Below are 25,689 nucleotides of genomic sequence, written 5' to 3' on the forward strand. Positions count from 1 at the left end.
CTCTCTATAATACTATTTATAGAAAATTTCTGGAAGTTAAATTCAGAAATTTAAGTTCTGGGGTTTTATGTAAAAACATTCTTAAATATATCAACAGAACTGATTAAGCATTGAGTCAAGGAGCCTTGCAAAGTCTTCCTCTTTAGTCCTCTGATTCTTACAGTCCTGCTTTGAGAACTAGTCGGCTCATCTCTGGGAAACTTCTTCTTTCCAAAGCATACTGAATCTCATCCACATTTTTTCCACTTTCTGTGTTAGTGATATGGACCCAGAAAAATAGGAGAAAATGCAAGGCCACATCTCTAATGTGTTTCTCTACCATAGAAGGCCAAGGTTATTGACAACCGTTCTATTCTTTGCCAACATTATGTTCAGGGAATCCTTCATTTGGAAGGGTTACCTGGGGATCAACTAGCCAACTTGCGTCTCCTGGATAAACAAACAAACAAACAAAAAATCCCTGTTCTCATAATTACAAGGATATATCATTGTAAAATAAGTCCTTTTGTTTTTGAATAGTTCCATAAATGAGAAAATTCCTTGCTGCAATGTCTCCCATTGGTTCTAGTTATACCTTCTGTATCTTAATGTTGAAAACTTTTTAAGTTTCTGAAAGGTTCATTGAACTGGTGTTCCAGGTGCTTTTCTGGACTTATGGTTTTTCTGTCTTCTCCAGTTATTCTCCTGGTGATGCTGCCTTACAGAATCTTCTCTTTTTTCTTCTTCACTACCATATCTGTCCCCCTTTGCTCTTCTCCCTCTACTTTGAGTTTTATGTTCAGGGCCCCAAGAGAGAAATAATGAAGGTAAGGAGAGGATAATATTGGGAAGCTTATGACAAATGGTTAGCAATGAGGTCTGTTCCCTTCTTCCTGGTCCTTCAGTGAAAGAGGAGTTCAGTTTAAGTTCAGATTCCAAAGGAACTGTGCTTTCCATCACAAGTTGTACACTGCTGCTCTTTAAATCCAACTAGTTACCCTTACAAAATGTTTACCAAAACTCACTTTAGAAACTGCTTACTGTCTACAGTAGTGCTATAACTTACTGACTTAGTCTGCCTGGAGAGGATGATATCATGTTCAGATTTTTCTCTTACATTTAAAAGAGAGCAAGCTTATCTCTGGAGGCTGTTCTCCAAAGGTACATACTAATCACACACAGGCCACTGGCATTTTTGTCCACATGAAATGTAGCTGTCTATGACAACACAATTGGACTTGATGTGTTTTGCTAAATTCATTAGGAAGAAAAGCTTTGAAATTATTCGAACTTATTTCCTCTGCCTTAACAGCAGGGGGTTCAGTCAAACTGGGAAGCTATGTTTTGCATGTAGAGGCACAGAATTCTGAGTTATCAGTTATCACTACCCTTGTCATTCTCTTCCTCATCTAAAATTTGCTCACCCCAGAGGCTCTCCATTCACCAAAATGCTTGGGTAGCAGGTCCTAATTATCAAGTATAATATAATATAAAGCTGCTCCCCCGCCCTTTACGCTGCAGTCATTTCCCCTCCTCCCAACTTCTTGTCAGTCTGTGAACATCCTAGCTAGCTATTGGTTCATCAGTCAGCTTGCAAGTATCCTTCTCCGATATTGGCCCCATTAGCCTGCAGAGTTCGACTGCTTAAAGATAGCTCCACCCCATTGTTTCATTCTCTCTCTCTCTCCTCCTCGCTTTCATGCTCTCTCCTGAGGCCTGGCTTTTCACTTTCTCTCTTGCATGTGCTCTCTTTCTCTCTCTCTCTCTCTCTTTTCCTCTCATTTCTCTCTTACCCTGCAGGGAGACACTCTGTTTGCTTAATAAGCTCTCTGATGTGAGTTCCCATGTCTGGAGTGGTTTCTGGGTTCTTACACCAAGTGTTGTCAAACCTGTTTCCAAAATGCCTCTTGGGTTCACCACCTTCTCTCTAGCTACACTAAAATGGGTCCTCATTGTCTTCTACCCGAACCATGATAGTAACTTTCTTGTTAAAACAAAAATCTGTCCATCCTTATTGCTATCGGAGTGGACTTTCAGTCAATAAACACTGCTCAAAATCCTTTAAAAGTTTCTTGCTATGGACAGCAGTGAGCTCCAAAGTGCCAAGTGGTCAGCACAGCTCAGGGAATATACAAGATGGTTCACGTGTTAAAGAAAAAGAACTTGTATTTATTTATTTTTCCTCTTAATGATAAGAAATCCAGCCTTGCGAGGGACGGGACGTCAGGAAGCCGCGAACGCCACCGAGTGTCTGCACACCTCGCTCTGTCTGCCATGGCTGGTTAAAGAACCATCCGGATCGCAGCCCGGGGGGAGGGCCGGGCGGGGGGAGCGGCGGCGGCGGGTGAGGCCGAGGGAGGGGCGGCGGCACGAGCGGCGGCGGCGGCGGTTCCAGCATGAAGAGGAGAGCTGGCCTGGGGGGCAGCATGAGGTCAGTGGTGGGCTTCTTGTCCCAGCGGGGCTTGCATGGGGACCCCCTGCTCACTCAGGACTTTCAGAGGAGACGCCTGTGGGGCTGCAGAAACCTCTACAAGAAGGACCCCCTCGGCCACTTCGGCTGTGTCAATGCCATTGAATTCTCCAACAATGGAGGCCAGTGGCTGGAGGAGACGACCGCCGGGTTCTGCTATGGCATATGGAACAAGCTATCCACTCCAGGGTCAAACCCATACAACTGAAAGGAGAACACCATTCTAACATTTTTTGCCTGGCTTTCAACAGTGGAAATACCAAAGTGTTCTCTGGAGGAAATGATGAGCAAGTTATCCTCCATGATGTTGAAAGCAGCGAGACCTTGGATGTGTTTGCTCATGAAGATGCAGTATATGGCTTATCAGTGAGCCCAGTAAATGACAACATTTTTGCCAGCTCTTCAGATGATGGTCGGGTTCTCATTTGGGACATCCGGGAGTCTCCCCATGGAGAGCCCTTTTGCCTGGCAAACTACCCATCAGCCTTTCACAGTGTCATGTTTAACCCTGTGGAGCCCAGGTTATTGGCCACAGCCAATTCAAAGGAAGGAGTGGGACTCTGGGATATTCGAAAACCTCAAAGCTCTCTCCTGCGTTATGGTGGCAACCTATCCCTCCAAAGTGCCATGAGTGTGCGATTCAATAGCCAGCTCCTGGCCCTGCGGCGACGCCTGTCCCCTGTGCTTTATGACATCCACTCCCGCCTGCCAGTGTTCCAGTTTGACAATCAGGGTTACTTCAACTCATGCACCATGAAAAGCTGCTGTTTTGCCGGAGATCGTGACCAGTATATCCTTTCAGGCTCTGATGACTTCAACTTGTACATGTGGAGAATTCCTGCAGATCCAGAAGCAGGTGGCATTGGCAGGGTGGTCAATGGAGCCTTCATGGTGCTGAAAGGGCATCGTTCTATTGTTAACCAGGTCCGATTTAATCACCTACATGATCTGCTCTTCTGGTGTAGAAAAGATTATCAAGATCTGGAGCCCATACAAGCAGCCAGGATGTACCGGAGACCTGGACGGCCGAATTGAGGATGATTCCTGCTGCCTCTACACCCACGAAGAGTACATCAGCCTTGTGCTGAACAGCGGGAGTGGCCTGTCGCATGACTATGCCAACCAGTCGGTCCAAGAAGACCCCCGGATGATGGCTTTCTTTGACTCCCTGGTACGCCGAGAGATTGAGGGCTGGAGCTCTGACTCAGACAGCGACCTCAGTGAGAGTACCATCCTTCAGCTGCACGCAGGGGTCAGCAAGCGCTCGGGCTACACTGACTCTGAGTCCTCAGCCTCACTGCCCCACTCCCCACCTCCCACAGTAGATGAGTCTGCTGACAACGCCTTCCATCTGGGGCCCCTGAGGGTCACCACTGCAAATGCAGTGGCATCCACCCCACCAACACCCACATGTGAGGATGCAGCCTCTCGCCAACAGCGCCTGTCTGCTCTGCGGCGCTACCAAGACAAACGCCTCCTGGCCCTGTCCAACGAGTCTGATTCTGAAGAAAATGCCTGTGAGGTTGAACTGGACACAGATCTCTTCCCCCGGCCACGATCACCTAGCCCTGAAGAGGAATCCAGCAGTTCCAGCAGCTCCAGCAGCTCAGAGGATGAGGAGGAGCTGAATGAACGCCGAACCTCCACCCGGCAGCGGAACGCCATGCGGGGGCGACAAAAGATGCCCCGAGAAGAGAGGCCCAGTGCCCCGACCAAGCCCACCACTGCCTACATTGGAGAAGACAACTATGATTACCCTCAGATCAAAGTGGATGACCTTTCCTCTTCCCCTACCTCCTCCCCTGAGCGGAGCGCTTCCACTCTGGAGATTCAGCCAAGCCGGGCCTCACCAACTTCTGACATAGAATCAGTTGAGCGAAAGATTTATAAAGCTTACAAATGGCTTCGCTACTCCTATATCTCCTACTCCAATAACAAAGATGGAGAGACTTCCCTGGTGACAGGAGAGGCAGATGAAGGGAGAGCAGGAACCAGTCACAAAGACAACCCAGCACCTTCCTCCAGTAAGGAAGCCTGTCTAAACATAGCCATGGTCCCAAGGAACCAGGACCTGCCACCTGAAGGCTGCAGTAAGGATGCTTTTAAAGAAGGAACTTCCACTAGAAATCCCAGCAGTGGCCCAGGCCATGAGCACAGCAGCCAACCTTGGACCGAGGCACCAGAGGGTACCTCTCAGGACACTAACAATGGTGGCTCTGTAGAACACTCTTTTGAAACCAAGAAGCTTAATGGAAAGGCCCTGAGCAAGGCCCTGAGCAGCCAGGCTGAGGAACCACCCTCTCCTCCTGTATCCAAGACATCTGGCTCCACTCTCAACAGTGGGTCTGGAAACTGTCCGAGGACCCAGTCTGATGACAGTAAGGAGAGGAGCCTCGAAACCATCTGTGCCAACCACGATAATGGACGCTTGCACCCCCGGCCCCCATACCCCCATAACAATGGGCAGAACTTTGGGGAGCTAGAGGTGGTGGCGGCCTACTCTTCCCCAGGACAGGGACACTCCTACACAAAGATTGTTGTGGGTCTGAAATGACCTGTGAGACTCCCAGTGCTGGAACAAGAGAGGACCCCACTGACACCACAGACAGCAGCAGGGCTGTTCATGGCCACAGTGGCTTCAAAAGGCACCGAGTTGAATTGGAAGACACAGATTCAGAGAATTGCTCCTCAGAGAAGAAATTAAAAACATGATAAATACAAAGGGAAAAATAGCTACAAAAAGTAGCCTTACCAAAAAAAAAAAAAAAAAAAAAAAAATCTTGTTTAGTGAACACAGAGGAAAGGGAAAAAAGTATTAAAGGCACATAAAACCAGGGCCTGAAATTTCGTTTCTGCTGCTGCTCCCTTCTGTTCAACATTCAACAACGGGTCTGAATGTCCAACTGGCCATTGGCTTGTGCTGTATAAAGAAAGGGGGGAAATCCAAATAATTCCTTTTCTAGTGAGATGTGAGCATAGTGTACCTGTGCAAGGTTCTGTGAAAGTGAATCCTTGTTGGGATGTGTGATGTGTGTGTGCGCACTGGCATGTATGAGCTCATTGTCTCATGAGACCTTTCTTTTAGTTGTCCATCAACAAGGAACTCCTGGGTCTATAGTTTTTGCCATCTCACCCTGTTCTCATGTCGAAGGTGTTCTGGTCTCAGCGAGAAGCACCTGTTCAATCAGATCGTGCCGCCAGTGAGTTGTAGTCTTGAGCTGAGAGCGTGGAAAGGAGAGTGGAGCAGGCCTCCAGCCCACTGGCTGTGCTGGAAAGGAAAGCATGGTTCCTTTCTTAAAGAAATCTTCCATGGACTCCGGCGGTGGGCCCCGCCCACACAGCCAGCTTCTCCAGGTTCTCGGAACGGAACTGGCCCGCTAGTGAGAGCCTTTCTGACCAGAACAAGCTCCGAGTCCCAGAGCCCCTGCAGCGCAGCGTACTCCGGCAACTAACCAGCGGAGAGCCGCGATCAGCAAGCAGCCTCTGGGATTAGGGCAGGGCAGCCAGAGACCTCTTCAGGCGGCTCTGCCCACTCCGGCTGCAGGCTCTCTTCACGGGGCGATCCAAGATGGCGACCTAGAGGGAGACTGCACCCCTAGTCGCTCCAGAACCCAGGAGGTAAGAAGGGGAGGCATTGAGAGACTCGGACTGAAATAGAGCCACAGGTGAGTCTGCCCACTGGGTAAAGCTCGGCCCGGGTGGCAGGCCCAGATAGAGGTGGCTTATTGGAGCCGGGCAGGGCAGCTAGAGTCTTCCCAAGGTAGCCTTCCACACTCCGGCAGTGGGCTCCTCCCACACGGCCAGCTGCACGGCGCAGGCCCACAGTGAGAGCATTTCCGCACAGAGCCAGTTCCAAACCGTGGAACCAGTAGGGGGCTAGGGGCAGTTTTCTTTGGATGAGCTGCTTTATCAGATTCCTCCAAGACATCAGGCTACTGAAGGCTGGGAGGTGATACACTGGAAATCTACCGGAACACTATAAGCCAGTAGCGGAAAACTGCAATATCTCAGGGTCCCACTGACAACTGACCAATATGAGAAAACAAGGGAAGAAAATGTCCCAAACAAACCTAGATACTACATCAATAAAACCCAATGACAGCACAGCAGAAGAAATGTCAGAAAGGGAGTTCAGAATGTACATAATTAAAACGATCAGGGAAGCTAATGAGGAGATGAAAGAGCAAATGCAGGCATTGAAGGAGGAGATGAAACAGCAAATGCAGGCATTAAATGATCGCACCAATCAACAGTTAAAAGACCAAATACGGGAAGCAAGAGATCATTTCAATAAAGAGTTAGAGATACTGAAAAAAAACCAAACTGAAATCCTTGAAATGAAGGAAACAATAAACCAAGTTAAAAACTCCATAGAAAGCATAACCAATAGGATAGAACACCTGGAAGACAGAACCTCAGACATTGAAGACAAATTATTTAATCTTGAAAGCAAAGTTGGCCAAACAGAAAAGATGGTAAGAAATCATGAACAGAATCTACAAGAATTATGGGATATCATGAAAAGGCCAAATTTAAGAATTATTGGGATTGAGGAAGGCTTAGAGAAACAAACCAAAGGAATGAACAATCTATTCAATGAAATAATAACAGAAAATTTCCCAAATCTGAAGAATGAAATGGAAAACCAAGTACAAGAGGCTTATAGAACTCCAAACATACAAAATTACAACAGACCCACACCAAGGCACATTATTATGAAAATACCTAACATACAAAATAAAGAGAGAATTTTAAAGGACACGAGAGAAAAGAATCAAATTACATTCAGAGGGAAACCAATAAGAATATCAGCAGATTTTTCAATCCAGACCCTAAAAGCTAGAAGGGCCTGGAACAACATATACCAAGCCCTGAAAGAAACGGATGCCAACCAAGAATCTTATACCCAGCAAAACTTACCTTCAAATTTGACGATGAAATAAGATCCTTCCATGATAAACAAAAGCTAAAGGAATTTACAAAAAGAAAGCCAGCATTACAGACCATTCTCAGCAAAATATTCCATGAGGAAGAGATGAAAAACAACGGTGCAAATCAGCAACAGGACGCGCTAGCCTAAAGGAATAGCCAAATAAAGGAGAAACCAAATCATGTCAAAAACAAATATGAGTCAATTGACTGGGAATACAAATCATATCACAATAATAACCCTGAATGTTAATGGCCTGAATTCATCAATCAAAAGACACAGATTGGCAGATTGGATTCAAAAGAAAAATCCAACAATATGCTGCCTGCAAGAGACTCACCTCATAGAAAGAGACACCCATAGACTAAAGGTGAAAGGATGGGGAAAAACATACCATGCACACGGACACAGCAAAAAAGCTGGAGTATCCATCCTCATCTCAGATAATGTGGACTTCAAACCAAAACTAATCAGAAGGGATAAAGAAGGACATTACATGCTGCTTAAGGGAAGCATAAATCAGCAAGACATAACAATCATAAATATCTATGCCCTGAACATTGGCTCATCCACGTACGTCAAACAAATCCTTCTCAATTACAGAATTCAAATAGACCACAACACAATAATACTAGGCGATTTTAACACATCTCTCTCACCACTGGATAGATCGTCCAAACAAAAATTGAATAAAGAAACTATAGATCTCAACAACACAATCAGCAATTTAGACTTAACGGACATATATAGAATATACCATCCAACAAAGAACGAATACACTTTCTTCTCAGCAGCACATGGATCCTTCTCTAAAATAGACCATATTTTATGCCACAAAGCTACTGTTAGCAAATACAAGAAGATAGAGATACTACCTTGTACTCTATCAGATCATAATGGATTGAAATTAGAAATAAATGACAGAATAAAAAACAGAAACTTCTCCAATACCTGGAGACTAAATAATACACTATTATATGATGAATGGATAACAGAAGATGTCAGGAGGGAAATAAAAAAATTCTTAGAAGTAAACGAGAACAAAGACACATCATATCAAAATCTCTGGGACACTATGAAAGCAGTACTTAGAGGAAGATTTATTTCATGGGGTGCATTCAAAAAAAGAAGTAGAAATCAACAAATAAACGACTTAACACTACAGCTCAAAGCACTAGAAAAAGAAGAGCAGACCAATACCAAAAGTAGTAGAAGACAGGAAATAGTTAAAATCAGAGCCGAAATCAACGAAATCGAAACAAAAGAAACAATTGGAAAAATTAACAAAATAAATAGTTGGTTCTTTGAAAAAATAAATAAAATTGATAAACCCTTAGCCACACTAACAAAGAGAAAGAGGGAGAAAACTCAAATTACTAAAGTTCGGAATGAACAAGGAAACATCACAACAGACACGAGTGAAATACAAAACATAATTAGAAGCTATTTCAAAAATCTATACTCCAACAAAACAGAAAACCTCGAAGACATCAACAAATTTCTAGAGACATATGAACTACCTAAACTGAACGAGGAGGACATACACAACTTAAATAAACCAATTTCAAGCAATGAAATAGAAGAGGTCATCAAAAGCCTACCAACAAAGAAAAGTCCAGGACCAGATGGGTTCTCAGCCGAGTTCTACAAAACCTTTAAAGAAGAGCTCATTCCAATACTTCTCAAACTATTCCATGAAATAGAAGAGGAGGGAACCCTCCCAAACTCGTTCTATGAAGCCAATATCACCCTGATACCTAAACCAGACAGAGACACATCGAGGAAAGAAAATTTCAGACCAATATCCTTAATGAATATCGATGCAAAAATTCTCAACAAAATTTTAGCAAATCGCATACAAATATATATTAAAAAGATAGTGCACCACGATCAAGTGGGTTTTATCCCAGGGATGCAAGGTTGGTTCAACATTCGGAAATCAATAAATGTCATTCACCATATCAACAGACTTAAAGTTAAGAATCACATGATTATTTCAATAGATGCAGAAAAAGCATTTGATAAAATACAGCATCGCTTCATGTTCAAAACACTAGAAAAAATTGGGGTAGTGGGAACATTCCTAAACATTATAAAGGCAATCTACGCTAAGCCCATGGCTAATATCATTCTAAATGGTGAAAAACTGAAAGCGTTCCCCCTAAAAACTGGAACAAGGCAGGGATGCCCTCTTTCACCGCTTCTATTCAACATCGTCCTTGAGACTCTAGCCAGAGCAATCAGACAAACCAAAGAAATTAAAGGGATACGAATAGGAAAAGAAGAACTCAAACTATCCCTGTTCGCTGATGACATGATTATATATTTAGAGGAACCTGGAAATTCCACCAGAAAACTTTTAGAACTCATAAGTGAATTCAGTAAAGTAGCAGGTTACAAGATCAATGCTCATAAATCCAATGCATTTTTATACATAAGTGATGAATCTTCAGAAAGAGAAATTAGGAAAACTACCCCATTCACAATAGCATCGAAAAAAATAAAGTACTTGGGAATCAATCTCACAAAAGAGGTGAAAGACCTCTACAATGAGAACTACAGAACACTAAAGAAAGAAATTCAAGAAAACCTTAGAAGATGGAAAGATCTCCCATGTTCCTGGATAGGCAGAATTAATATCGTCAAAATGGCTATACTACCTAAAGTGCTATACAGATTCAATGCAATTCCAATTAAAATCCCAATGATGTACCTTGCAGAAATAGAGCAAGCAATTATGAAATTCATCTGGAAGAATAAAAAACCTAGAATAGCTAAAGCAATCCTCAGTAGCAAGAGCGAAGCAGGGGGTATTGCAATACCAGATCTTCAACTCTACTACAAAGCAATAGTAACAAAAACGGCATGGTATTGGTACCAAAATAGACAGGTAGATCAATGGTACAGAATAGAGGACATGGACACAAACCCTAATAAATACAATTTTCTCATACTAGACAAAGGTTCCAACAATATGCAATGGAGAAAAGATAGCCTCTTCAACAAATGGTGCTGGGAAAACTGGAAAACCATATGCAATAGAATGAAATTAAACCCCTATCTCTCACCCTACACAAAACTCAACTCAAAATGGATCAAGGACCTCGAAATCAGACCAGAGACCCTGCATCTTATAGAAGAAAAAGTAGGTCCAAATCTTCAACTTGTTGGCTCAGGATCAGATTTCCTTAACAGGACTCCCATAGCACAAGAAATAAAAGCAAGAATAAACAACTGGGATAGATTCAAACTTAAAAGCTTTCTCTCAGCAAAGGAAACTATCAGAAATGTGAAGAGAGAGCCTACAGAGTGGGAGAATATCTTTGCCAACCATACCTCAGATAGAGCGCTAATTTCCAGAATCTATAAAGAACTCAAAAAACTCTACACGAAGAATACAAATAATCCAATCAACAAATGGGCTAAGGAAATGAACAGACATTTCACAGAAGAAGATGTACAAGTGATCAACAGATATATGAAAAAATGTTCAACATCCCTAGTAATAAGGGAAATGCAAATCAAAACTACCCTAAGATTTCATCTCACCCCAATTAGAATGGCGATTATCAAGAATACAAGCAACAATAGGTGTTGGCGAGGATGTGGTGAAAAAGGAACACTCATACATTGCTGGTGGGGTTGCAAATTAGTGCAGCCACTCTGGAAAGCAGTGTGGAGATTCCTCAGAAAGCTTGGAATGGAAACACCATTTGACCCAGCTATCCCACTCCTTGGCCTATACCCAAAGGACTTAAAATCAGCATACTACAGAGATACAGCCACATCAATGTTCATTGCTGCTCAATTCACCATAGCCAGATTGTGGAACCAACCTAGATGCCCTTCAGTTGAGGAATGGATAAAGAAACTGTGGCATATTTATACAATGGAATATTACTCCGCAATGAAGAATGATAAAATTATGGCATTTGTAGGCAAATGGTCGAAATTGGAGAATATCATGCTAAGTGAGATAAGCCAATCTCAAAAAACTAAAGGACGAATGATCTCGCTGATAAGCAGATGAGGACATATAATGGGGGGTGGGAGGGGCTAGCATTAGGTTTAGGGTTAGGTTTAGAGTTAGGCTAAGGAGAGCGGTAAGAATGAAGGAAAGAAGGACTGTGTAGAGGGAAAAGAGGGGTGGGAGGGGTGGGGGGAGGGGAAAAATAAAATAAACATCATTACCCTATGTAAATGTAAAAAAAAATAATAAAAAAAAAAAAAAAAAAGAAATCTTCCATGTTTTCTCTAAGAACATTCTTCATTGAGCATTTAATGTGGACCTACTAAAAGTGGAACATTTTTAATGCTAATGGAGGTTAGCACTTAAGATCTGATTCAAGGGCATAGAGATCCTGATAAATTTCACTGTTTGCAAATCGAGCGATGCTGCAATATGTACTGTATGGAGGCCATGAAATATGACTAGTTGTGGATAACACATTAACCAGCTAGGTGCTAGTTCCTAAGAGGCACTCAAAAGGCCAACAGGTGCTTCCTTGGCCCCATGTGATGGAGTTAAGACATATTGAAGGAAGGGAGAAAGACAGCTCTCAAGAGCTTTGTGCTCAAACTACTTAAGTGGATGGTAGAGGTGTGTAAATGAAGTGAAGAGCAGAATGTGGTACTATGTTCTTTTAATTCAACCCCAAACTATTCATCAGAATTGGTGGGACTGGCATTTTCCCCAGGCTTGCCCTTGACAAAGACTGTGGTGTTCTGACTGAACTTCACAGGCAGCAGGCATTTCAAGGTGACAGATTCAGCACGTCCATTGGGAAGCATAGGGTATGGGAGGGGAACCTCTGGTTTGACAACTGGCTCCCGGAAGGGACTGAGTTCCATGGAGGCAGATGATGATTGAGAGGGAAAGTCCAAGAGGTTCTCAGCATTGTGGTGGTTACAGTCACCTGGTTATCAAGGTAGGGCTGTGTGAGACAGAAAGACCTAGGAATGACCAAATGCTTGTTAGCATATGTGTCACAAAGGGTGGGATGCTGGCAAGAAATGAGGGAGAGAGAGCATGTAACTTTCTTGAGCACTAAGGTGCTAGACACCTAGGAACCAGCTGGGAATGGCGTAAGGACCTACCTGGAGACTCCTGTGGCCTCACTGACCCAGCATTCCCCTTAGACGAGGACCTGTTGTGATGGAACTGGGACCAAGGGGAGGCCACCTGTGGAGGCTGAAGACTTGGATGAAATCAGGCTCTGGGGGAGATGGCTCTTCAGAAAAGGAGAGTGGTTGGCAAGTCGAGAGGAGATGACGTGTCACTAAACCTCACGAAGGGCGGATGTGCCTGATGTATGTGTGACGTGACTGGGGTTCACACGAGCACGGTTTTAGGAGAGGGAGGTGGAGTGTGAGCAGAGTGAGGGTGCACATGATTCAACAGCTGGACTCTTACTGGGGGAGCGGAACAGTGATTCTGTAACCAACATTAGAATTACTTTGGATTTGTAATCAAAATGGTTCTATGATTTGTCTTTGACTATTCACAAATAATTGTAAATTCTGGTTTTATAAGCCCAAGTCATTTTACATTTGCTTTTCCAAAATGTATTAAATTGAAAATTTTTAATCCTTTATATACAAAAAAAAAGATATTAAAAAAAAAAGAAATCCAGCCTTGCTATATTCAACATGTAGATTGCTGCTGGTGCATTCACTGGTCTTCTGTCAGTTCTCTTCTCTTCTGTTGAAGGATTGGAGGCATCTTGAAAAAAGAGAGATATTCACAAAGCAGAAGGGCTGGAGTAGGCCCCCCTTGGAGTTGGCAAACCCAGTTAAGAGGATTTGGAATGTTTACAGTGTTTTGCAAGGGGCTGAAAGTGAATGTAAGAATATTTTGTACTGCATAGATATTGGTTATATTGTGTCAAAGTACTTAACATTATTATTAAAATCTAATAATAATTGTGAATTTTTATTTTTCATAAGTGTCCATATTTTGCTGATTTTTTTTCTTTGCATAAGTTATTACCATAAACAAGCTACCTAGTGGATAATTAAGAAGAACATTAAACACATTCATGTTTTATATATAAAAAAATATCAACTTGATCTTTTGATCAAATATTTGCAAAATCTATTTCCAGTGAATTATAGATATAAATTTGAAATGTAAAACAATAAAGTTTTAAAATATAATGATGTTAATACAGGTAAACTGCTTCAGAACAGGATACAAAATCTATTAACCACAAAGAAAAGGGTTGATAAATTTGATTATGTTAGAATTAGTAATTTTTTTGTTTCTCAAAATTTATCAACTGAAAAGCTAAAGGGCTTATAACAATATGCAACCAACAAAGAACCGACCCAGAATATGTAAAGAACTCTTACAATTAGTAAGAAAAAACAACCCAATAGGAAAATGGTCCAGAGATCTAACAAGCAATTCCCAGTGGAAGACATTCAAATAAATGATAAATATGTGAAAATTTAAGTTTAGTCCCAACCTCAGTTATTATTAGGGAAATGCAAATGACAACAAAATTCAGCTTCCCCAGAAGGTGGAGTGGACATATTTGTCCCCATTCCTTCCTATAATTACAACTAAAATCCTTCAATGTTACATATGAGAAGGACATGAGAAGAGTCTGAAAGGTAGAGAGAAGCAGCAGACTGGCAGGAGATCACGGGGTCCACATTGGTACTCACTTCCCTGAGTTCTCAAGTATTGGTAAGGATGTAGAGCCCATATGGGAGTGCAAATTCACCTTCACTTTGGAAAACTATTTAGCACTAGCTCCTACATCTAAATTAATACATACTCTACAACCCAGCAATTTTACTTCTACATATATATTTGTTCCAAAGTAGATGTATAAAAAATATTACTAGTAGTATTATTATAATAGTCAAGTACCAGAAGTAACTTAACTGTCCATTAGCAATAGAATGGAAGCATGAAATGCGCTATTGCACATGATAGAATACTACACAGTACTAAAAATGAATGAATTGCAGCTATATATAACAAAATGGATGATCCTTGCAAATATCAAACTGGGTATAAGAAGTCAGACACAAAAGAATACATGCTCTATGACTATAACTATGTAAAGTACAAATCAGAGAAAAAGTAATCAAAGTTTTATTTGGAAGTTAGAATAGTGCTTACCTCTGGGAAAGTAGCAAGAGTAATTACTGGAAGAAGCACTGGTATTGTTTTATCAACTAATTTGAGTGGATTACATGGGTTTCACAAACTGTTTCATCTATGATTTGTTCCCTTTCCTGTCTATAGGTTATACTTCAATGAACATTTTATAAAAAAGAGTAGAAATAAATACACTTCTTTCCATCATGGTACAAAGTAAAAGGGATTGAACCCAGGGGTGCTTAACCAGTTCCTGGCCCTTTTTTATATTTTATTTGGAGACAGGATCTCACTGAGTTGCTTAGCGCCTTGCTAAGTTGCTGACACGGGTTTTGAAATCAAGATCCTCCTGTCTCAGCCTCCTGAGCCACTGGTATAACAGGCATGTGCCACCCTGCCCAGCTGGTAACTGCGCTTTGAAAGTACTCATGCCATGGAGGGAGTATTCTTCAAACAAGAGTTTGCCAATTTTTATCACTGTTTGTTTTTGCTGCTCTGAATGATCTGTGTTTTATCTTTCTGCATACTAAAGCAAAAATGGGGAACAGAATTTTTATATTGTTCAAAAATATTCTAAATGAGACGTTTCAGTGAATTTTGAACTATTACTAAAAATGCCACTGTGAAAACTCTTGTTTTAATTCTTTATGATAGTGATTTGAGTGATTCTTAATTTTAGAAAACAATAATATTCATGATAACTAATACTTATTGGCTACTTTTTATGTACCAAGCACTTTTTTATCAAAATGTTTTCCACATATTAACTCATTGGATTCTCACAATAATCTGTCCAGTAGCCACTATTACTATTACTTCTACATTATAGACAAAGAAATTGCCCAAAGTCATACCACTAGAAATTGATTGATCCAAGATAATATATGTATACAGTAAACAAATATGCAAATGGGGGAATGCCCAAAATTTATTTATTGATAGAAAATATTTGAAGACAAGTTTCAGAGCAAGCTTAAGATTTGAACCCCAGCGCTTATCATGATTTAGTCCCTTTAATCCTATTTAGACTCACCCCTCACAAGTCTCAGACTCAAAATTTAGGATCCTTGTGGTTTCCAGAACTCATCACAGTTTTAGGTATCTGGGTCTTCAATGATGCTCCTGTCAAAGGTCTTCCCTTTCTTACTCTACCAGGAAAACTCTATTCAGCATGTATGCTTCCAGTTATACTGGATCTCCTCTGAGACGCTTTCCCTGACGCCTCAGGCAGATGAGCCAGGGCCCTTTCCTCTGAACTCACACTGTACTTTGGATGCTCGTCAGGAATATTGTCACTCAAAAGACGTTTTGTGCGTGTGCGTTTTAAGGACTGGGTTATAACTATTGTATACTGGAAATTTGCTAAGAGAGTAGACTTTTGGTACTTTTACCACATATAAATACATGCATGCACATGCACTGAGTCTTTGTGAAATAATGGATATGTTAATTTGATTGAATATAATAATCACTTCATGATTTTTGTCTATGTATATCAAAACATCATGTTGTTCTCTTTAAATGTACATAATTCAAACTTTTATTTTTGAACTAGAAATTGACCCAGGGGAACTTTATCACTGAGAGACATCCCCAACCCTTTTTTATTTCTTATTTTAAGACACAATCTCACTAAATTGCTGAGGGTCCCATTAAGTTACTGAAGCTGACCTCTAATTTGTGATCCTCCTGCCTTAGCTTTGTGAATCACTGGGATTGTAGGCATGTGCCACTGTGCTCAGCTAAACATATTAAAAAAAAAAAAAGGAAAAGTAAAGAAAAATAAGTAGATTTCTAAGGGGAAGAAAAAATCTGGGGAAAAATTACTTCTTAGAAGATGGGGAACTTCGTCTTCCAAAGACTCTTATCATTTGTGTTAATGCAAGGAAGATGCTACCAAGAATCAGGAAGCTTTGCCTCAGCCCCCAGCTCCTCATTAGCTGACTCGGTGGCCTTTCACAAGTCACTCTCCTGTGTCTCTTTATCTCCTCTTCCAAAGGTGATGAACGATCTCAACTCCAATTCCTTCTAGATTTAAAATTATGTACTTACTTTTGGTAAAGTACTTACTGGGCAAATACTGCCTTTGGAGTCTTGCCAAAATCCCTTTCATCCTGGTCCTGATTTAAACAAAAATTACTGTCCATAATGCCATTTTTATAGTAAAATTAGAATTACTATTTTTCCTCTTAGGGATTCAAGTTCTTTCATTATCTGGTCCTAATCTACCATTGGTCCATTAAGTTCGATTAAATTTAACATACATTTATGCTGTTGAACACCCAGAGGTTAAAAGTAAATGAATGTCTCCATCACTGCCTTAAAGTGCCATATTATTTAGTGAGAAAGATAAGACATAAACACTAATAAAGCAAAATATGACTTTGTGGGTTTCCTTGACTATGAGCCTAATGTTAGTCAATAATTCTATTATTTAGTACATTAATAATAAAAATAATAGATCCAGTCAACCGAGGTTGAGGTAATAATCTCTTTAGGCCAGATCACAGGTAGGTCCTTTGTTTAATTCTACAATTCATGTTTTAAAAGTAAGCTTGACTGAGAGGAGGTGATTTTATCCATTTGCTAGTAAGAAATAATTCATAATCTTCTAAACTAGAAAACTCTAATACTTTTGTCTCTTCCCTTTTCCTGACCTCTGCAGTAACCATTTCTTCAAATCTTGTCTGTTCGACTGCATACTTATCTCTCTAATGCATTATCTTCTCTCTACCCTAAGTAGCCTATTTGATATTCTATCTCTTTTTCCCACCCCCTGCCTTTTTTTGTTTGTTTGTTTTTGGTCTAAACTATGGAGATAGTTTCTGTCTTTTTTATTGTCTCCAATTTTATTTCCCTAGCTCAGATCAGATCAGGTTAATTCTCTGCATAAAACTGTCCATTGACTTCTCAATGCTCTCATGATACAGCCAAGACTCTTTAGTCTGGCAAACTTCTTCATGACCTTAATCTCACCTTTCTTTCCCATTTCATTTCTCTCTCCTTTTTCCCCACTCCTGTCTTTAACCCTACAGATACCTGAAGTCCTGAACATGCCACATTTTTTCAATACTTGGAATTTTTTCCATGTTCTACCTTCTGCCTCCCTGGGAGTCCCCAATTCCAAGATTCTTCACCTAACTCCTACTTTTTTATCCTAATCATTTTTTTTTCTACCACTTGCTCTTCCACTACTGAGTGGTACCTTTGTGTATATACACAGTACATGTGTGTGCAGAGGTGACTGGGGACAAAGAATCAGGGGTAGAACAGAAGACAGTGACTGTGTGTTAAGAAGGCCAAGAAAGAGTGTGAGATGTGTTGAAGACACTGATAAGCAGCTTTGAAAATACATGTTCTCTGTGAATGGTTTTGGATTCTGAATTAAAGAACCATGGCATGTTTTTGTATTGCTCTGTGTTAATTTGCTTTTTCCGTCAGATATAGGAGCTGATTCTTGAGATTATTTCTTTGCTAAGACCACAGGGCTCTTATGCAGTCAAGGGAAATCAACCTTATTCACACTATTTTGATCAAGAAACCCCAGATATTTTATTACAAACTGTATCCTGATCAATTGTGTTATTAACTTGATAGGCTGAAGTCCTATGACAAGAAGGACCATGATCTAAATGATGTATATAAGCATCTTTGCATAAGTAAAGGTGAACTTATTAAGTTAAATTAATGATGAAAGCTCATAAAATTATCTGATTAAGTTCTCCTGGTTTAACTCCTTTGTAGCCAGAACTTTCTGATAACCTTTTTTTTTTTTTTTTTTTGTAGTACTGGGGATAGAACCCAGGGACACTTTTTCAGAGAGCTATGACCCCAGCCCTTTGTTATTTTGAAATAGGGTCTTGCCAAGTTGCTGAGGTTGGCCTCAAACTTTCCATCCTCCTGCCTCAGTCTCTGAAGTAGCTGGAATTATAGGTATGTGCCACCATGCCCAGCTGATAACATCTTTGTTTAGTTTTCTGTGAAGATTTTTTTATAAGCAATATCCTGCATAAACCACTTGCTCACGCATTCCAATCTGCTTGGAGATACATTTTTTTTGTTAATAGTTTTATGATTTTAAGTCTGTAAAAGAGTAGAAGGGTGTTAGATGTTATGTAAATGGCAATTCATGGAGGAGATAGGTGTCTCTAGAGTTAGATAGTATGGTTTGAATTCTGGGTCTTTCATTTACAAAGTACATGTCATTGGGCAGAGTGGTTAACTTCTCAGTGCTTGAGTTTTTTCATCTAGAAATTGGAAATAAAAATAGCATGTATCTCATAGAGTTGGTATAAGGTGATTGTGTAAGTGAAAATAGGTAAAGTCCCCAGAAAACAGTGCATGTTCAATAAAAGTTGGCTATATTTATTATGATGTATTCAGTTTGCCAATTCCTACTTTTTTCCGTAGAATTTCCTTACTACTGGAAATCGAAGTACTCTGTACCTCCTAGACTCTCTTGCAGCTAGAGTTCATGATGCAAAATAGGTTTCTACAGTTAGATGCCTTTCTGCTATATCTGGAAGGCTGAAGTAAGAAATAGGCCATCTTCCTGTTACGTTTCTGCTGTCAAGCAAGGTCACCCAAAAGTGAGTGAAGAGAAGCCATACTGAGGCTGTGGAGAATGTGACAACTTCCCCCTGCTCTTTTCCCCCTTTTCTCTAGGGCTGAAGCCTGGTGGTGTGTGTTAGTGACTTCAACTCAGTGGCAGCCTTCTAATTCCCACTCCTTCAATTCTTCAGTGATGCTACAATCATTTAATTCCCTGATGTTAAATCTCTTCCTTCCTAAACTGTAATAGGAAAGTCTCTGTTTCTCACTTGCACACTTCTTGAATCACATGGCAACCTGTGGTCCTACCCGTGAATATAGGACAGAGATACAAACTTGGTATTGTGCTATAACGAATCCAACTGGTAAGGTAGACTTTCTTGGAAAATTTATGAACTCACTGCCTGTGTTCAATGTGTAAGTCAAAGTCACCACCCTTTGTTATTAAAATATGACCACATTCACATGTGCTTACTTCTCCTAGTTACTCTACTCTCAGAGAGCAAGTTTACATTGTTCTGGATCCAGATGCTTTAATCCTAACCCACAGACTGTCTACCTTCAGAATTACAGAAATTCACAGTAGCCTTTCAGTCTCTGGTTCATTACCATTTTAATTGGATAGCTGAAAATACGACACAGAAAATGCCTCCTGAATGTTTATGATTCATCAGCTTCAGGACTCTGGGATACCTGTTTGGCACCAAGCTTTCATATAAACAAGGATTTCAGGAAGTTTTTTATTCCGCCTACATAGCAGCTAAAGCTAAGTTAGCTGTCCAGACCGGCCTGGTAACTATCAGATTTCATTCTGAAGTAAAATGATTAATTTCCAGAGCCTTTTATATTAAGGGGGAAAATAATTCACTTTCCATGCTTAGAATTTTAATCCAGCTGGCTCCATGCTGGCTGTCTTCTTAGGATGCTATAATTCCCATACCTGTCATTAGCAATTAGTAAGACCAACAGAAAACACTAATCTTGGCTCCTAAACTCTGGATACTAAAGTTTGAGTCTACTTTCAACGCATCTTGAACAATGGGTCTACTAATCCTGAGGTTCTTTTTATAGAACACATATTCTCAGTGTCTGTGAAGTCCAATAGAATAAATAAATAAATAAATAAAATCTAACTAAATACTGCTAAAGCAAATTGTGTTGTCTGTGTTCTCTATAGAGTGACATGTGATTAATTTTTTTTTTAAATTAAAACTATGTGACAGTATCTATAAATCAAGTTTACAAACTTGCTTTGCGTTTTACTTCCTCTTATTCTACCTTAATCCTTTTGTTTTTGCTTTTGATTTCAAAACCTCCTGTCTTCTTCAAGATCTTGTTTTTGTAACCATTCTCACTTAATCTTCAACTTCTCCTTCATTTCTTGCTCCTTTCCCTCCACAATTTAATGTGCCCACTCATTTTCTTTAACACTTTAGTACTACATCCCCTTCTCTTTCTCTTTCAAAGCAACTCCTAAAGATGAATGGATAAAGAAACTGTGGTATATATACATAATGGAATATTATTCAGTCATAAACAAGAATAATATTATGGCATTTGCAGATAAATGAATGGAATTGGAGAAAATCATGCTAAGTGAAATAAGCCAATCCCAAAAAAACCAAAGGCTGAATGTTTTCCCTGATAAGTGGATGATGATATATAATGGGGGTGGAGAGGTGGGAGTTGAGAGAAGAATGGAGGAACTTTAGATTATGTAGAGGGAAATGAGAGGGAGTAGGGGGCAAGGGTGTGGAAGATGGTGGAATGAGACAGACATCATTACCCTATGTACATGTATGATTGCATGAATGGTATGAATCTACATTGTGTACAACCATAGAAACGAAAAGTTGTACCCCATTTGTGTACAATGAATCAAAATGCAGTCTGTAAAAATAAAAAATTAAAAATAAAAAAAGCAGCTCCTAACAATCTTATTTCTTAGACTGTATGCAGGCAAGTACTATATAACTAAAGCAACTGGGTTTTCCATAAGAAGATTAAGCGTCTGTCTTAACTTTCATGATGATCTTTAATAATAATGTAAAACCACATAGCCATCTGGATGACTGCCCTCTAACCAAGCGGTACCATGAGATCTCCATGCCTCTGACCCTTCTGTATATGATTTCATCAACCCTGAATGGTAATACTGTAATTATCTTGAACCAAGGAGAAAAGAACAGGGATAGACATGGTCTGAGATTTAAAAATGGGAAATGGGTGGAAGGACTGCACCATTACATGGCACATGGAAGTAGAAGTATACCAAACTCAAAATAACCTGCAACCATTACCATAATACATGTTGAGAGTAATGAGTTTGGGTAAAAATAAAACAAGCTATTGCATTAATTAATATTATGTTTGAATATAACTTGATTCAAAAGTTTATCTTTGATTTATAAGCTTGTTTTAGTTTATAATTATACATATTAATGCTATAAGTATAGATATTTTATATCTAGTTAATATTTATATGTATTTAAACTAATCTGTGGTGGTTCAAGAATTCTCTCCCATTTTTTATTTTATAAATATTTACATTGAGTTTATTATGTCCCAAACATTTTTAAAGTATTAATTTATTAAATTCTTATGATAAACTTTTGGTAATGGTATTATTGCTAGCTACATTTTGCTGAGGGGGAAAATAAGACAGAGAGAAAAACTCTCCATAGTTCTAACTACCAACCATAACCTGATCATTTCCAGATCCCTAACTATAGACTAGACCTTTATTCTGTTCTTAGGATGCATATAATCAACTGGACTTTTTTACCTGCAAATCTCAAAGGCACAATGGCACAGGTTTGTTGTCCCAGCAGCTCGGGAGGCCAAGGCTGGAGGATAACAAGTTCAAAGCCAGCCTCAACAACTTAGCAAGGCCCAAAGCAACTTAACAAAATCCTGTCTCAAAATTAAAAAAAATTAAAAATGAACTGGGGATGTGACTCAGTGGTAAAATGCCCCTGGGTTCAATCCCCTGCTTAAAAAAAAAAAATTCTCAAAGGCACCTCAGGTTCATCTAAATTGAACCATAGGTGAGCCTCCTCTTTCCCGTATTCACCCATGCTCCAATAAGTCTGCTCTTCTACTGTATCCCTCCTGCTTAACAACCCCTCTTCCTAATCAAGGAGCTCACTGTTTAGTAGGGAAGAAAGACAAACAAACCAATCATTACGGTGGGGATGTGAGAGTTACAGGGATATATCTAAAAGGTCAGTGGTCCCACAAGATGTGACTCTGTCTGAGGTAGAAGGGGCATGGAAGGCCTTACTAAGGCAATGTTTAAAGTGACTCAAAATAATGCTGCTTGCACTTAAAGAACGCCCACCTTTTCCTTATTGTTAGCATGTATTTGAAGGGTATCTTTTAGGTTTACTACTTATATTGGTGTTAGAGATTAGAAAAAGTGTAGTAAACTTTCATTTTATTTTTTGGTACAGGATCTTGCTTAATTGCTGAGGGTATCACCAAATTACTGAGGTTGACCTTAAACTTGTGATCTTCCTGCCTCAGCCTCTGGAGTTGCTTGGATTACAGTCATGCACCAATATACCCAGCAGTAAATTTTCATTTTAGTTCCAAAATATGTTTTCTATACTTTGTTTCCTTTTTCCAAAAAAGTATATAACTAGCCATTGTGCAGGGTCTATTTGAATACTTGAAATGAAATAAGTAAGAAATGAAATTTTCTGTATGCTCAATTAAATGAGATTCATTTATCTTTAAAACATTTTTTTGCTGGGTACGAGAGGAGGTAGAAGGATCACAAGTTCAAGGCCAGCCTGGGCAAATGAGTGAGACTCTCTCAAAATCAAAAGCGAAAAGGGCTGGGAATAGCTCAGTGATCCCCTAGTATGTATGAGGTCCTTGGTTTAATCTCCAGAACTATAAAAAATACAAAAAAAAAACCATTTTTCTCATCCTATAATCTCAAAAATGAAAAATTCGGTATGCATTTTGGTCAATTATATCTGTTTGGACTGACCCTGAGCCAGATGTAATATGAACTTCATTAGTGATCATGGGTTTCTCCATGTGTCTTTTGTGGGGTTGACCATCACAGGAGATGGTTCCTTCTAGACCCATGCAGCTACCACATTGAAATTCTAGCAGCACAACCCTGATGAGAGGCAGTTGTGATGATTACCATGGCGAACAATGGAATAAAGTCACAGCTGCAGAGAGGCAACTTTTTGGCCTTTCCTCTTGAAGGCATTTATCATGATAGCATCTACTTTGGGAATAATACTGTTGCAAGGGAGAGACTGAACTGCTTATGTCAAAATGGAAATTTCATTGTCAGGATATAGAGGTCATCCTAAGAACCCAAGAGAAGGATGTAGAGCTCAACTTTGAAATGATCTAGAAACAGGAACTACGACGTCTGGGAATAAAAGGAGCTTTTCAGTTATCCTCTTGGCCGTTTGTCTCTCTCCCCTGTCGTACAGTCTTCTCCTGTTTCTCCCTGTGACAGTTTCACTCTCCTCTCACACACAGCCAGACACAGCAGTTCCAGCTCCCGTTCTCACCAGCCTCATGCCAACTCTGAGTTTAAGTACTAACAAAGAGGTATGAACATCTCCACGGTGCAATTTCAAATCCTGGAAGGGAGTCTGATGATTTCATTTTGTCTCTTATCTAGCTGTGCACAGGGAAGTAGATCATTTCATAGCAATGAGTATGGAGGAGCCTCCCCTGGGAGAAACTGACAGGTACCTTCAAATTGTCTTCTGCGAGTGCCTCTTGTAAATACTGAAATTTTGTTCCAAAGAGAGAATGCCTACAAATCCTGATCTCATGAGAAAATATGTGAAGCATTTTCCCACTTCCTAGAAAGAATTATGTTTTAACTGATCACTAATAAGTCCGCCCTGCTTTCAGTCATATTTGCTACTGAGTAAACATCATTCTTTTGGATCAGTTGGTCATGAACTAGTTCAACTCAAGTTCCTTTTTGCTCACAGGGAGGGAGAACTAATTGATCCTAATGAAAAATCTTGAACAAAGACCAATAGAGATCATAGAAAAAAATGCCCAAGATTATTTTTGTTCTAGTCTTAAAGGATCAAGAGGAACACCTTCTTATAGGACCCATCTCACTCATTTGTCCTAGGATTTAAGGCTAAAAGTCATTTAGGAATATAGACTGTGGTTTTGCTTTGTTCCTCAAGGGAAGGCCCCTGAGAGTTTGGTCAATATTTTGTGGTTGAGGCTAGTGATCACATATAAAACTATTCACAGATATTAGAAATATTTCTTTAGCATTATTAATACAGTGACATCTAGTACAATTAATGATCAGAGTTGTCTGGTTAATTAAGTATATTAATAAGACTTCTCAAAGGTAAAATGGTAGGTCTTTTTGGTTTGATGATTATATTGCTCAGTTATTCTTTTTTTTAAGTGCTGGCTATTGAACCCAGGGTCTTGTGCACACCAAGCAAGTATTCTATCACTGAACCATATCCCCAGTCCCTCAGTTACCTTTAAACTGTGCTTTGAGGTACTACAGAAGCAATTGAGAGAGGATCTATTTACTTTCATCTGCTCTACATACAGGGCTTTCAAGTAATTCATCATCTGAACAGATGATTCCATGGTGCCATAATATGTATGTGGCATTATTGATCAGTTCACATTATTGATCAGTTTACATTCACTACTGATCAGTTCAGTCTCCTCAGGAGAAAACTGAGAGCCCAAAAATTTAACACTGAGAGCCAGTGTTAAATTTCTAACACTGATCCTTTAAAAAAAGAATAAAAATAAAGAACAACTAAATATGATTGATTTTTTTCAATAATGATTTCAAAAGCATGTAGGGTTTTATTGTGCCTTGGAGTCATATAACTCCTAGCTCATAGTCTTGACATGAAGTGGATAGAGTTCATTTCTTTCTGTAAACATTTAGCAAACATTTGTTGACCGACCCTACATGTCAGATATTTATAGGCACTAGGGATTCAAGAGTGGGCAAAGTATATAAGCTCTCTCCTCATTAAACTTTTATTCTAATAAGGAAGATAGGCAAGTGTATTAGATAAATGAAATACATGTTTGATGGTGATAAATGTAAAATGTAAGAACACAAAGCAGAAAAGTGGGATATAAAGTGTATGTGTACTATGGAGGCAAGAAAGTTCTTACTAAGAAGCTTTTAATAAAGATTTCAAGAAAGGTGGTTACGCAGAAACTTTGGAAAAGAACCTTCTTGGCCAGTGAATAGTATGCAGTTGGAGATGTGCCTGGTGTATTAGAGGAACACAGGGGTCAGAAGGGCCAGGACAGAGAGAGCAGAAGAGGAGCAGCTGGAAAGAGAGTTGGAAAGTGAATGTGGGTAGACTCCTGCAGGAACTCAGAGGTCAAGAGTCAGGATGTGGCTTTGCTTTGAGTGATACAGCAAGGGTTTAAGGTAGAAGAAGGACATAATCTAATTTACATTTGTGTTGAAAACAGACTTAAGGGAGAAAAAACATAAGCAAGCAGACCATTAGGAGTTGATTGTAATAATCCAGGCAATGAAGGTCAGTTACATAGACTAGTATGGAAAGATAGGGACAAAGTACACAGTGAAACTGAGTTTGCTTGTGGACTGATAGAATTTTCTTGTGGACCAGATGTGAAGTATGACAGAAA

General features: G+C 39.9%; 2 protein-coding genes across 16 annotated transcripts in view; one reads left to right on the forward strand and one right to left on the reverse strand.

Moving 5' to 3' along the window:
* Dlg2 (discs large MAGUK scaffold protein 2) overlaps positions 1-25,689 on the reverse strand; it is a 2,079,243-nt gene that overhangs the window by 285,917 nt on the left and 1,767,637 nt on the right. The gene's annotated exons all lie outside the window — the stretch shown is intronic.
* Positions 2,350-5,243, forward strand: LOC124958671 (DDB1- and CUL4-associated factor 5-like). The gene is given in 4 exon segments (XM_047516997.1): positions 2,350-2,410; positions 2,583-3,384; positions 3,386-4,959; positions 4,962-5,243. Coding segments are annotated over 3 exon segments (2,544 nt in total). The 5' UTR covers positions 2,350-2,410; positions 2,583-2,614; the 3' UTR covers positions 5,162-5,243.

The sequence above is a fragment of the Sciurus carolinensis genome, chromosome 11, assembly GCF_902686445.1.
Source record: "Sciurus carolinensis chromosome 11, mSciCar1.2, whole genome shotgun sequence".
NCBI lineage: Eukaryota > Metazoa > Chordata > Mammalia > Rodentia > Sciuridae > Sciurus > Sciurus carolinensis.